Below are 12,368 nucleotides of genomic sequence, written 5' to 3'. Positions count from 1 at the left end.
CGTCACAAAAACTGTGATAGACTATATGAAGGGTACTTGACTGACTATATTGCAAAACGAAAGAAAGCTCTGCCACCAAGCAACTGCGATCTTGAACTCCGTGTGTTAGACAAAATAGAAAAAAATCTCTGTGCAAAACTGTATCTACAAGTCTTACGCTTGATAACAAATTATCAGCAGAAGACTAAATTATACACACCCTGCAAGCTACCATTAATATACCTGCTATAAAATTAAAGAAAATGAACACTGTTTATTAGGCAATGTTTCTTAAATCAGGTGTTCACACAGAGTGAAGCCACTTACTCTGCAGGGTCAGGCTCATGCTGCGCTCCACTGCCCCAGCATCATTGGTAGCTACGCATGTATAATCACCGGCATCTTCATTCTATGGAAATAAGCAGTGTTTTATAAAAATGTGAGCCTACAGAATGGGGCAAATAACTTTTTCCACCAGGATGCTAATATAAAATTTCATTTTTGAGGAGGGGTTGGAATGGAAATAGAAAAACCTACATTATTTTACATCATAAGGGGGTTTAAGAGAAAAGAAAAAGAAGAAAAAAATCCCAGTCTAAGTTTTCAAAACAGCTATTCTTGCTCTCTGGGAATAATAATTGCTAGGAAACCAAAGCAAAACTAACATTTTTTATAACCTTCTATCCAAAATTAGCTCACTAAAGAAAAATGCCTACTCTCTTCTTCTAGATATCTTAAAAAGCATTAAACTATTGAGGACAAATTAACAAATATTGAGACTTCCTAATGGGGGTTATTAAAATAAATTAAGGATGAACAAAGTAAAAAACTAATTTACTGATAATGATGAATCATAGAATATAAGTCACAATATTATAAATATGCGCTGTAAGGGGTGCCTGGGTGGCTCAGTCAGTTAAGTGTCTGGCTCTTGATTTCAACTCAGGTCATGATCTCAGGGTCGTGAGATTGAGCCCTGTGTCAGGCTCCGCATTGACAGCATGGAACCTGCTTGGGATTCTTTCTCTCCCCTTCTCTCTCTGCCCCTTCCCCACTCAATCTCTCTCAAAATAAATTTTTAAAAAACCTACAAAAATAGTACTATATGAGTTTAGATTTGGTGACTAATTCATCACAGATTTTGCTCAAGTCTTGTGAATAGAATTTGTTAACAGAAACACTAAGTAAATAAAGGAGAACTAAATAAATTGCAGGAAGTAGAGGAGGGTGGGAAAAGGAAGACATGTTTAATTGGGGGTGTATATAATATCCAAATAGAAATTTTCAATAAGAAATGGTAAATGGGAACATTTCAGGGTTGGAGATAGATATCTAAGTATCTGAAACTGTGTGGTGAAAAAAGTTAGTATTAGCATTAATATTGGTATTAGAAGAATTACCAATGGCTTCAGAAGTAGCAATACTTAGATACAGAAGGGGGAATGTGGTAATGAAGAAACGTGTTACAGCAGTTAAAAGTAGAAATCATCTCAAAATTGAAGGGACAATGAACATCATCACATTGAAATGAAACCCAGGAGAATGAAAGACTAAGAGTGATTCATTGGATTAGGTGATTAAATATAGTATTTTAATTATTATTTCAATTCTACAATGCATTAAAAATCACTCATACATAATCTAGTTGAGAAATTTTTAGATAAACTATCTCATTCACTTGGCCCTCAAATTAGAATAACTTAAAGCAACACTCATTTTCTGAATTACTGAAGCTTTTGGAAGGCTTGATATAGTTATTGGCCTTAGAGATGAAAGTTATCCTATATTTTACTTGTAGTTATGTTTGCAATTCTTCAATTTCTGTGTTCTGAAACAGATTTGAGGAAGTTATCTAATGATGCTAAATAATAATGGATCAATGATTGGGAACAAAGCAAAATTATTTTATTGCTTATATTTCTGTGAAAAATCTAAAAATAATCAATTTGAACCATGTTTCAGTTTTTTATAAAAACCCATTGATTCAGATTTTATGATTTAAATAGGAATGCAAGAGGAACTTTTTCCTTTCATGGCACCTACAGAGAGGGATTAATTGTGGCAGTTAAAGTGCACATCAACGATTTCAGCGTGACTTACTACAGTGCCATAAATGGCCAAGGAGCCATTGAGAAGTTGACGGATTCTGTGGTTAATTTCAATATCCACTCCTTTTCTGCTCCATTGGATGGTAGGGGCAGGATCTCCTTTCACTTCACAATTCAAGACTGCATTACCACCAAGCGGCTCAATCCAATTAGAAGGGTAATCACCTTTGAAGACTGGAGGTTCTGGGAAATAACAACAGATAATTAATTATAAGTAAAAGGAAGCTCTGATAATTTATTTGTGATTTTGACCTATTTAGAAAGATAACAGTGAAGAAGGGAAAAGCCACTTTTGAACACCATGAATTTTCCAGAATCAACTGCTCATGCTAATCAACCAGATAATTTTGTTAGTTTCAATAATCTAAGCAGATGATTCCATTTTGTACCAAATGATCTCTTTGCTTACCTACTTTTGAATTGAACGTTGATAATTTTTTATTTCTGAGGAATGTGCACATCTGTGAAATAGGACTAGATGGATTTAATAAACTGAAGTTATATAAGCAAGCAAAATGCAAACTATTCTTTGTAAATAAGTGATAAACTAAAAATAGAGCATGCTTACCTACCTTTCACATAAACAAATCCTATTGCCTTCACAAAACCAACACTGTTCTCTGCGGTGCACACGTAAGTACCCGAATCCTCTTTTGACACTCTTTCAATAACAAGTTCACTGTGTCCATTAACACTGTCAAAGTGGGCTGAGAGAAACAAGTTAGGAAACGACATAAATGCCTCTAAGTAACCTAGGAAAAGAATCACAACAGCTCAATATTTTGCAGGTTGGATTTATGAGCTGGTCAGCAATTGAACCAGAGATCTCATCATGATATTGGAGAAGAAAGCCTTTTCCACAGATTTATTCCTCTGAGCTATTGGCTAGGTCTATAGACACTAGTTTGAAGAATGAAAAAAAACAGCAGAAGGGACAGGAAAAGAGAATGAAAACAAACATCCTTTAAAATTATTTTAGATTTAAAGTACACCTTTCATCTCAAAGCATTGCCTAAATCTGGCTCACCGTCTCTCTAGGTTTCAAAATCTTTCATTCAGACATATGACATTTTCCATTTCATTTATCTCACCACCACTTTTCCTCCCAAACACTTTATATCAAAACATGAAAATGTTTTCAGTTGTAATTCAACTGACTTGGCAGGTCAGAGGGGAAATCATGAAAAACATATGTTGGTTAGGTAATAATGACAACATGATTAAATTTGTGATAATTTAAACTTCTCCATAAATGGTGATGATATAAATATTTATGAAGGTAGTTATAATATTTGGAATAGAGTATAAGGTAAACATGCTAATCCTAAAACAACTGATACTAAATAAGATTCTGATTAGACCAGCCAATATCTAATTATTTAGGTATGTTTGCCTTGCATGCTTTCCCCCAAATTATTTCAAAAGATTTCATTCTGCTGAATATTAAGTGGAAAATTAAGCTTTAAAAATTTAAATAGCTAAATTAGTATTATACCGTCAGAAAACAGCACTGATTAGGTTGTGGGTTTTTTTTAAGTGATAAATTGCCTTTATTTATTTATTTTTTTTTTTCAACGTTTATTTATTTCCGGGACAGAGAGAGACAGAGCATGAACGGGGGAGGGGCAGAGAGAGAGGGAGACACAGAATCGGAAACAGGCTCCAGGCTCTGAGCCATCAGCCCAGAGCCTGACGCGGGGCTCGAACTCACGGACCGCGAGATCGTGACCTGACTGAAGTCGGACGCTTAACCGACTGCACCACCCAGGCGCCCCAATTGCATTTATTTTTAAAAATAAATTTATTTATGTTTTAAATATAATTTATTGTCAAGTTAGTTAACATACAGTGCATACAGTGTGCTCTTGGCTTCGGGAGTAGATTCCCATGATTCATTGCTTACATATAACACCCAGTGCTCATCCCAACAAGTGCCCTCCTCAATGCCCATCACCCATTTTCTCCTTTTGCCCAGTACCCCCATCAACCCTCAGTTTGTTCTCTGTATTTAAGAGTCTTTTATGGTTTGCCTTCCTCTCTGTTTGAAACTATTTTTTTAGACTCTATTTTTCCTAAGTGAGGTATACTATTATTATTAAGGTAATATAGTTGATGAATTTCAGTCATTAAGATCAATCTTTTATAACAGAAAAACTCAAGCTTATTATTTCTTTTCTAGCAAGACATTTATTAAATGCCAATAGTGCAGTATTTTAGAATTCAATTTTGGGAAATGACCACTTCTTATTACTGATGATGTCTTTGTGCTGATGACAAAGTCTAACAAATAAGGAAACACTTATCCTCCCAGAGAGGAGTGCTCCGGGGTTCCAGGCACTACCTTAACATGTAGTGCACATAGTGACTAAAGGATTTCTGCATAGCTGATCTACATTATAAGAGAGGCTAACAGATGTTAATTCATACAGCAAGAAGCAGAGTTCTCCTCTGTAAAATTAGGTGAATCTTCAGCACTCTACCAGTGCCCCCTTAATCCATTTATCAGTGATGAAGGAGGTCCAGCGAGGGCAAATTTAGGTACCTGTGTATACCATATTGTCTTCTCAGGGAGGAAGGTGATTATTTTTAGGTAAAAACATCTACTAATATTCTAAAATATATGGTCCTGTGATTACCTTATCCTTTCAAAAGAATGAAAAAAGAACATATATACTGGGCATAGGATAAAATCCAGGCAAAGGTACATATTTTGCAGAACTTAAAGCAATCAATTTTTCATGTAACTTTTCAATCAATTCCCACAGCTAAAGGAAATGGAGATTGCTTCAGACTTCTTTATGGGTGCATTTATTTACTTCTTAAGAATTAAATTACCAACCTGGGATAATATTGTTATTGAAGGTCCATGTTAACTTGGGCAATGGAATCCCAGTGGCTTTACAGCTTAATCGTAGCTGTTCTCCTTTATTTAAAGACACATCTCCAGGAAGTTCAGTAAAAGTGGGGAGAACGTGCACCGTCACACTGACCATGTGTGTATCTTCACCTGCAGCATTGTTAGCAACACAGGTATAGGTGCCAGAATCCTCCGGCTTAAATAAAGAAAAATCATAGTGTTTAAGATTACATAATCTTACATCATATTACATAAAGGACATAAAATTGCATAGCTTGGTTCCCAAAGGAGCACTCTTATTTAAAGGCAGTTTAAATTTCCATCTTGTAGTCTGAACCATCTGGCTAGCTTTTGCACAACATAATTTAAAATGTGTAAGAGTTTAAACAAAAGCCCATACCTTACAGAACTACAGCATTTTACAGTAATAAGATCTCAGAAAACTGTACAAAAGTTCTAAAGTTTACTAAACATCAAGAGTAGTGATACTCCGCAAACTACAAAGAACAAATAATTTCATTCTTTTTTAATATAATTTATTGTCAAGTCGGCTAACATATAGTATATACAGTGTGCTCTTGGTTTTAGGGGTAGATTCTTGTGATTCATCACTTACATACAACACCTAGTGCTCATCCCAGTAAGTGCCCTCCTCAATGTCCATCACCCAGAACAAATAATTTCAAAGGCTGGTAGCATCTTGACAGCATAGCTGCTCTCTTGGTAATGTGGCACCAAAGACCCCCAAAATTATCACAGGAAATAGAAGTTTCACTTGCTAAATCCACCGGCTGGTCTTGACACTCATCTTACTAGATGTCCTGGCAACATCTGACACAATTTTGACCCCCTTTTCTTCTAAACCATGTCCTCACTTGGCTACCAGTCTACCCCATTCTCCTAGTTTCCTTCCCACCTCACTGGTGGCTCCATTTTCAGCTCCTTTTCATGGCTTTCCTTTAACATTAATGTTGTTATGTTGGTATGTGGGAGAGCTCAGTCTTTGGTCCTCTTTTCTTATTTGCACTTGGTTCCTTAGTGCATCCAGTCTCATGGTTTTAAGTGCCACCCATATGCTGATGTATACGAGTATTTGCAGCCCACGTCTTTCTTCCAAAGTCCAATTACACTGAAGTTCCCATTTCACCTCTCTGCTTGTATGTCCCAAAGACATCTCAAAGTCATGTCCAAAACTGAACTCCCAATTTCCCTTTTACCATCCTGTTTCACCCGTAGCCTTTCACCATCTCAGCTGATGGCTATTTTGTCCTTCCAGTTGCTAATGCCTTTTGTTCTCAGACATTTGAGTCACTTGTACTCTTCTTTTTCACACTCTACTCGCAATCTACCTAGGATATCCTAGAATATATGCAGAATCCAACCACTTCCCACCTCTTGTGGGCTAACAGAATTTCTCATCTGACTCTAAACCATCTCATCTGACTCCAAACCATCTTCCCAACAGGTCTTTCTGCTTCCAGTCTTGCCTCCCTACCATATATTCTTATTATAGTTGCCAATGTAGTATTGCAAAAACATGAGACATTTAATAACATTGCTCCCAGTCTCAAAACCTGCAATGGATTCTACTTTATTTAAAGTAAAACACAAAATTGTTATAATCTACAAGACACTATATTATCTGGCCTCCATTTTTTTTCATATCTTTCTTCTTTTGTTCTTCTTTGCTTTTACTGGTATCCTGTTCCTCCAATGTATCAGGCATGTTCCCACCTTATGTTTCTTCCAGATATTTGAGGGAGGAACATCCCAGTTTTATCTGCTTGTGATGCTCTTCCCCCAGATATTGGCTTGGCTAACTCACTTCAAGTTTTTTCAAATGTTCCCTTCCCAAAGGAGATTTACTCTGACTCTCCTATTTAAAACTATAACTAGTACCCCTCCAAACTCTGATCCCTTATACCTTGTTCTTCTATTTTTCATAATACTTATTTTCTTCTATGTATATTGTTTATTATTTTAATTGTCTATCTCGCTTCTCTAGACATAAATTGCATGAAGGCAAGGATCTTTTAGTCTTTTGTTTCCTGATGTATTACCAGTGCCTAAACAGAGAAGCTATTCAGTAAATATTTGTTGAATTAATGATTGAATGCTTCTGAGTGCATTAAGGCCCTTGGTAGACTTTTTCCTTATCTTTTAAAACATTTAAGAGGGGCACTCTGGTGGCTCGGTCGGTTAAGTGTCCCAGTCTTGATTTCAGCTAAGGTCATGATCTCATGGTTCGTGAGATCGAGCCCTTTGTTGGGCTCTGCACTGACAGCACAGAGCCTGCTTGGGATTCTATCTGTCTCCCTCTCTCTCTCTGCTTGGAATTCTCTTTCTGCCCTTCTCCCACTTGCACATACATGTGTGCACTCAAAAATAAACATTTAAAAATATTAAAAAAAATTTTAACATTAGTTTATTTTTGAAAGAGAGAGAGTGTGAGTAGGGGAGGGGCAGAGAGAGAGAGGGAGACATAGAATCTGAAGCAGGCTCCAGACTCTGAGCTGTCAGTACAGAGCTCGACGCAGGGCTCAAACCCACCATCCGTGAGATCATGACCTGAGCTGAAGTCAGACGCTTAACCAACTGAGCCATCCAGGCGGCCCTGAAAATATTTTTAAAATATTTAAGGGTATATATTGTTTTGCACTGAAACATTAAAGAATTGATTGGAAATGTAGCATAAAAACTGTAATCACTAACTGTAGGTACAATCTAAATTTGGTTGGCAGCATACTGTTGTTTTTTTTTTTTAAAGGGCAAACTGGAATAAGTCATATTTCCTGTAAAAGTCTTTCCACCTCCATATCATTTAGCTGTCCGTAAATTCCCAGGTTATGACAAGTTTAAAATCAAGGAATTTATAAAAGTGAAGCACTTAAAAATCGAGTGTACATACTATTCACAAATAGATTTCTAGTTATTATCTGTGTCCTTCATCTGCTATTTAGAAACTACCTTATTGTTATTTTTTTAACGTGTCTGAGTCATTATCCCACTAAAAGTCTAACCTTTTCTTTCTCATTTAATTCCTTCAGGTCTATAAATGAAATTGAAGGCCCAAATTCAACATTCTTGAGCTTAGAGGTAATCCCCATTAAAAGATATTCACTAGCTTACATTAACAAATTTATCCTTATTTTATTAATTCTAAAATTCACATTTTTAACTCTTAATACCTCAGAAGCTAGGGTATTAAAAATACATAAAAATTGATGATCTTCTCTAGTTTATTTAACTGAATTTTTTTCTTTCTTAGTGGTACATAAAATAATGGTACATCTTATAACTAATGGAAATTTAAATCTGAATAAATACAACTTTTGCTGGCACATGTGGTTGAGTTAGGACTTAGTGACACAGCCTATTACTGGGATTATTTATGTGATAATCCCAGGAGTCTGAGTAATGGCTGAAATTATACTATAAAGTTAATGTGATCAATTTTGTCATTTTAATCTGTTCAAATTTAATTCCACAAAGATTTTATAATAGGGCTTAGGCATTTTGAAGGGTAATGAATAGGAATAAAAAGGTATATACAGAAGCTCTGAAAATGATTCACATTTGTTTTGTATTTGGTGCCAAGTATTGATACTCTCAAACCACACAGTAAATGTTTTAAAAAGTCATGTAGTATGCATATATACAGAATATTCTTCAAGTGGGCTACCACTGAAAAACTAAGATACTTCTCATAGCTACTATTCTGTAGACTGGCTAAGTGCCACCTAACAATATTCAAACATCTCAGCTTGCATAGTAGGATCTCTAAGACTTTAGTTTCCTTGTCAGTGATAAGAAAGGGTTATTGAAAATCCTGAAAAGAACAGAAAAACTGCTTTTTATTATTTGCTTAATAACACATCAGACATTCTTATATCTCTGTTCTTCTAATCATTCCCATGCATGGTTACAAACACAGAATATAACAGAGGCACTTAGAATTTTTCCTGATAAATAGATTTCCACAAAAATAAAATCATTTTAGAAGGAGGTCATTTATGAGTTCCTACTATCTGTTAAATATTATTCTTAGACCTGGGCCACAAAATGAAACATGCATAAAATTCATTTTTTGGCCTGAATATGTAAGAGTATTTTTCTTTTGTTATTAAAGAGTATATTTCCCAGCTAAGCTATGAAAAGAAAAAAGGTGAATTACTAATCCGGTTTAATGTATCCATTCACATCTATTAAACTTACCACAACATTTTCCAGAATAAGTTCTCCATAGGGCTCAAGAGTATACTTTCCTAATAAGTTAGTTAAAAGAACATCGTCTTTTTTCCAGTTGATTGCTGGTGTGGGGATTCCATCAGCCACGCATGGAAGAATGGCTTGTGAATTCTCATTAACCGTATAGTGTACTTCTGTGCTTCGGATTCTAGGTGGTACTATGAAGAGTTTAAAAAAGATAGTCATTCATGATGTTGAATTCAACAGTATCCTTATTCACACTGAAAATCAGCACACAAAAGACTCTTTTGGGGATCATTTTGCTGCAAGTAGTAAAATAAAGTCTATTAAGACATTGATTTGTTTGTTATCATGAAAGATGCCTACAGCAAAAACTTTAAGGGATTTGAATTTGTTGAATATATTCGAAATCAGTTTCTGAACAAGTGACATAGAACTAGATTAGGAATCTTTAGCTTTTATTTGGCTTCTGAAGTTTTTCTTAAGTTTCTTATTCTTATTGCAGTGAAGTAAAACAAACAAACTAGAGCAACAAAACCTCAAAATGCATCCATGATTGGATAATTACTGGATTTGTATCACAGACATATCGTGAGAACACATTAATAAAAGTCACCAGTTGAAAACACTGTAAAACACTCCCCCCATATTGAATGTCATGAAGTGCTACAGAAAAAAAATTTATTGCAGTATTTCACATGTGTTTCAACAATTGCAAGTAAACCCAGGTCAAGACAATTCAGCTTTTATACTGTCACAGAGGAAATTTTTATAGTGATTTCAGAATTCTGTGCAAATACTTCCTATTCCTCAAATTACTTTGAACTGGAATTTAGGCAATACAGAAAGATCAATTGACTATTTTGTCTACTAACAAATACCTTAGGGGACTTGGAACTATGACATTTACTTCTAAAGAAAAGGCTTTAAAAGTATGTGGATCCTGAGAAACTTAACAGGAACCCATGGGGGAGGGGAAGGAAAAAAAAAAAGAGGTTAGAGTGGGAGAGAGCCAAAGCATAAGAGACTCTTAAAAAATGAGAACAAACTCAGGGCTGACGGGGGGATAGGAGGGGGGGGGGGATGGGTGATGGGTATTGAAGAGGGCATATTTTGGGATGAGCACTGGGTGTTGTATGGAAACCAATTTGACAATAAATTTCATATATTTAAAAAAAATAAAGTATTAAGAATACTTGGCTCAAAAAGTAAAAATACACCCCCCCCAATGAATTTTGGAATTATTCCAACATATCAGAAATAGATTAATTTTAATGGCATTTTAAAAAGTGACAGGACAAAAGTTGTATTCAGCAAAAATTATTTTTTGATTATATGAGTAAATATATAAATCTTATATGAATGATTATATGCACAAACATAGATAATAGGGAAAACAAAAATGCATTTTGCTGAATGGAACATCGTAAATATTCGATTCATTTTTAATTAATTTATACTGTATTTTTATTAGCCCCTTTATCCTGGTTTCCTAGGGGTTGATATTTCAAGTTTGCTTGTGGTTACAAAGTTGCAACATTAGTATATTTACTTCAATTCATTCTTTTTCAAAATGAAAATGTTAAGGCTATGATTTTATATTTGATTTTAACCCTGGCCTACACACCATACATTTTGATATATAGACTCCTTATGTTTATTATTTTCTAAATAACATGAAAATAAAAACATATTCTTTGACCTGCTTTGTTAACTGGAATGTTATTTTAAATTTGCCTGGGGTTGAGGTTTTGGCATTAAAAGATTTTTACATGTTTCTAGCTTTATTGCATTGTGGGCAGGAATTGTGGCCTTATTTTCAAATCATATTAATGACTGTTTTATTGTTTAGTATATAGTCAATTTTGGTAAATTTTCTACAAATATTTAAGAAGGAGAACTATTATTTATTTGAAGCTAAAGAACTAATGTGTGTTGATTAGTTCAGTTATATTGACTGAAAGCAGGTGTAAACCAGTGGGAGTATTTAAAAAACTCAGAAATGCTGATTTAAAAATTTGGGCTATTATTTATTTATTTATTTATTTATTCAATTAAAAATGTGTCTATTTGAAATCACCACTTTAATGCTGAAGTTGTAGAAAATTCAAATACACCTGAAAGATAAAAAACAGCTTTCATAAATTTTTTTTAAAGAAGAAAAAAGCAGAAACTCACCATTATAATAATTACCTCTAAAAACAGCAGTTGAAAAGAGTTTGTTCCCTAACATTGATATCAATAGGTGATCTATCTTTAGTTTAAAATACATTAACAAGTAAAATATTTCAATGCTGATCCTTAGATATTTTGTTAGTTGTCTGAATACAAAGAAAGATTTTTTTCTATTATAAAAATATACTTGTAAATATTTTGCTACTTTGAAATAATGAATCAAATAGATTTCCAACTCTCATTAGGTTCATACTATATTTATAATGTATCTCACATGGTGGTTAGTTTTGAGCCAATATCATTTGCAACTTGAGAAGTAAAGCAGAATAATCACAAAACACAAATGGATCCCATAAATAGTATCAGTAGCCAAAGTATAAATCCCAATAAGCATAAGATGAGGGGATTACTGGCAACACATTAATTATTTTGGCTATCTTAAGGAAATCTTTCTCACACACATATAATCACAGCTTTTCTTTTGCCCACACAAATAACCAGAGCCTACATATTAGAAAGGTAAGTGTACCTACACAACCACACACACACACACACACACACACACACACACACCACTTTGGATTACGGGTTTTGCATGGCTTTGACTTTCACCCTATCTTTTCTTGGTGGTCTTTTCTCTTTGCCACGGCAATGTAGCAGATTGAAATAATGTCAAACAACCTACCATGGACAGTGAGCTTGGCGCTCGTGCTGCTTGATCCTGCCACGTTAGCTGCCATGCACGTGTACTGGCCAGCATCATCAGGCTGAGCAAATGCTATCTGCAGAGCCCCAGAGCTGAGGATGCGTTGGCGGACTGATTCCATAACTGCATGCCCATCTTTATGCCAGGTAATATCAGGTGGTGGGAGGCCATCTGCCTCACATGGTAGGGAGATGGGTTTATCCACAGCAGTGGTATATTCCTTTGGATGGGGGCTAATGACTGGGGGAACTAAAAGATACAAAGTTTATCTTAAAAGCATACACTAGGGTATTACTCCAGCAAAGTGAAGTCACACTGAAAAGAAACAAAATCC

At 35.0% G+C, this 12,368-nt stretch overlaps 1 protein-coding gene across 1 annotated transcript in view; it reads right to left on the bottom strand.

Moving 5' to 3' along the window:
• The window catches only part of HMCN1 (hemicentin 1), a 465,916-nt gene that overhangs the window by 47,095 nt on the left and 406,453 nt on the right, over positions 1–12,368 (bottom strand). The window contains exons 81-86 of the mRNA XM_047077306.1: positions 12,014–12,283; positions 9,160–9,350; positions 4,927–5,140; positions 2,660–2,794; positions 2,080–2,270; positions 307–388 (exon numbers count right to left, since the gene is read on the bottom strand). Coding sequence (XP_046933262.1) covers positions 307–388; positions 2,080–2,270; positions 2,660–2,794; positions 4,927–5,140; positions 9,160–9,350; positions 12,014–12,283 — 1,083 coding nt within the window. The remainder of the gene's footprint in view (positions 1–306; positions 389–2,079; positions 2,271–2,659; positions 2,795–4,926; positions 5,141–9,159; positions 9,351–12,013; positions 12,284–12,368) is intronic.

The sequence above is a fragment of the Lynx rufus genome, unplaced genomic scaffold (assembly GCF_022079265.1).
Source record: "Lynx rufus isolate CCGP_SWC_20201006 ecotype Redwood Valley unplaced genomic scaffold, mLynRuf1.p SCAF_15, whole genome shotgun sequence".
Classification (NCBI taxonomy): domain Eukaryota; kingdom Metazoa; phylum Chordata; class Mammalia; order Carnivora; family Felidae; genus Lynx; species Lynx rufus.
Note: the sequence above shows the minus strand (reverse complement) of the source record. Positions and strands in the feature narration are given on the sequence as shown.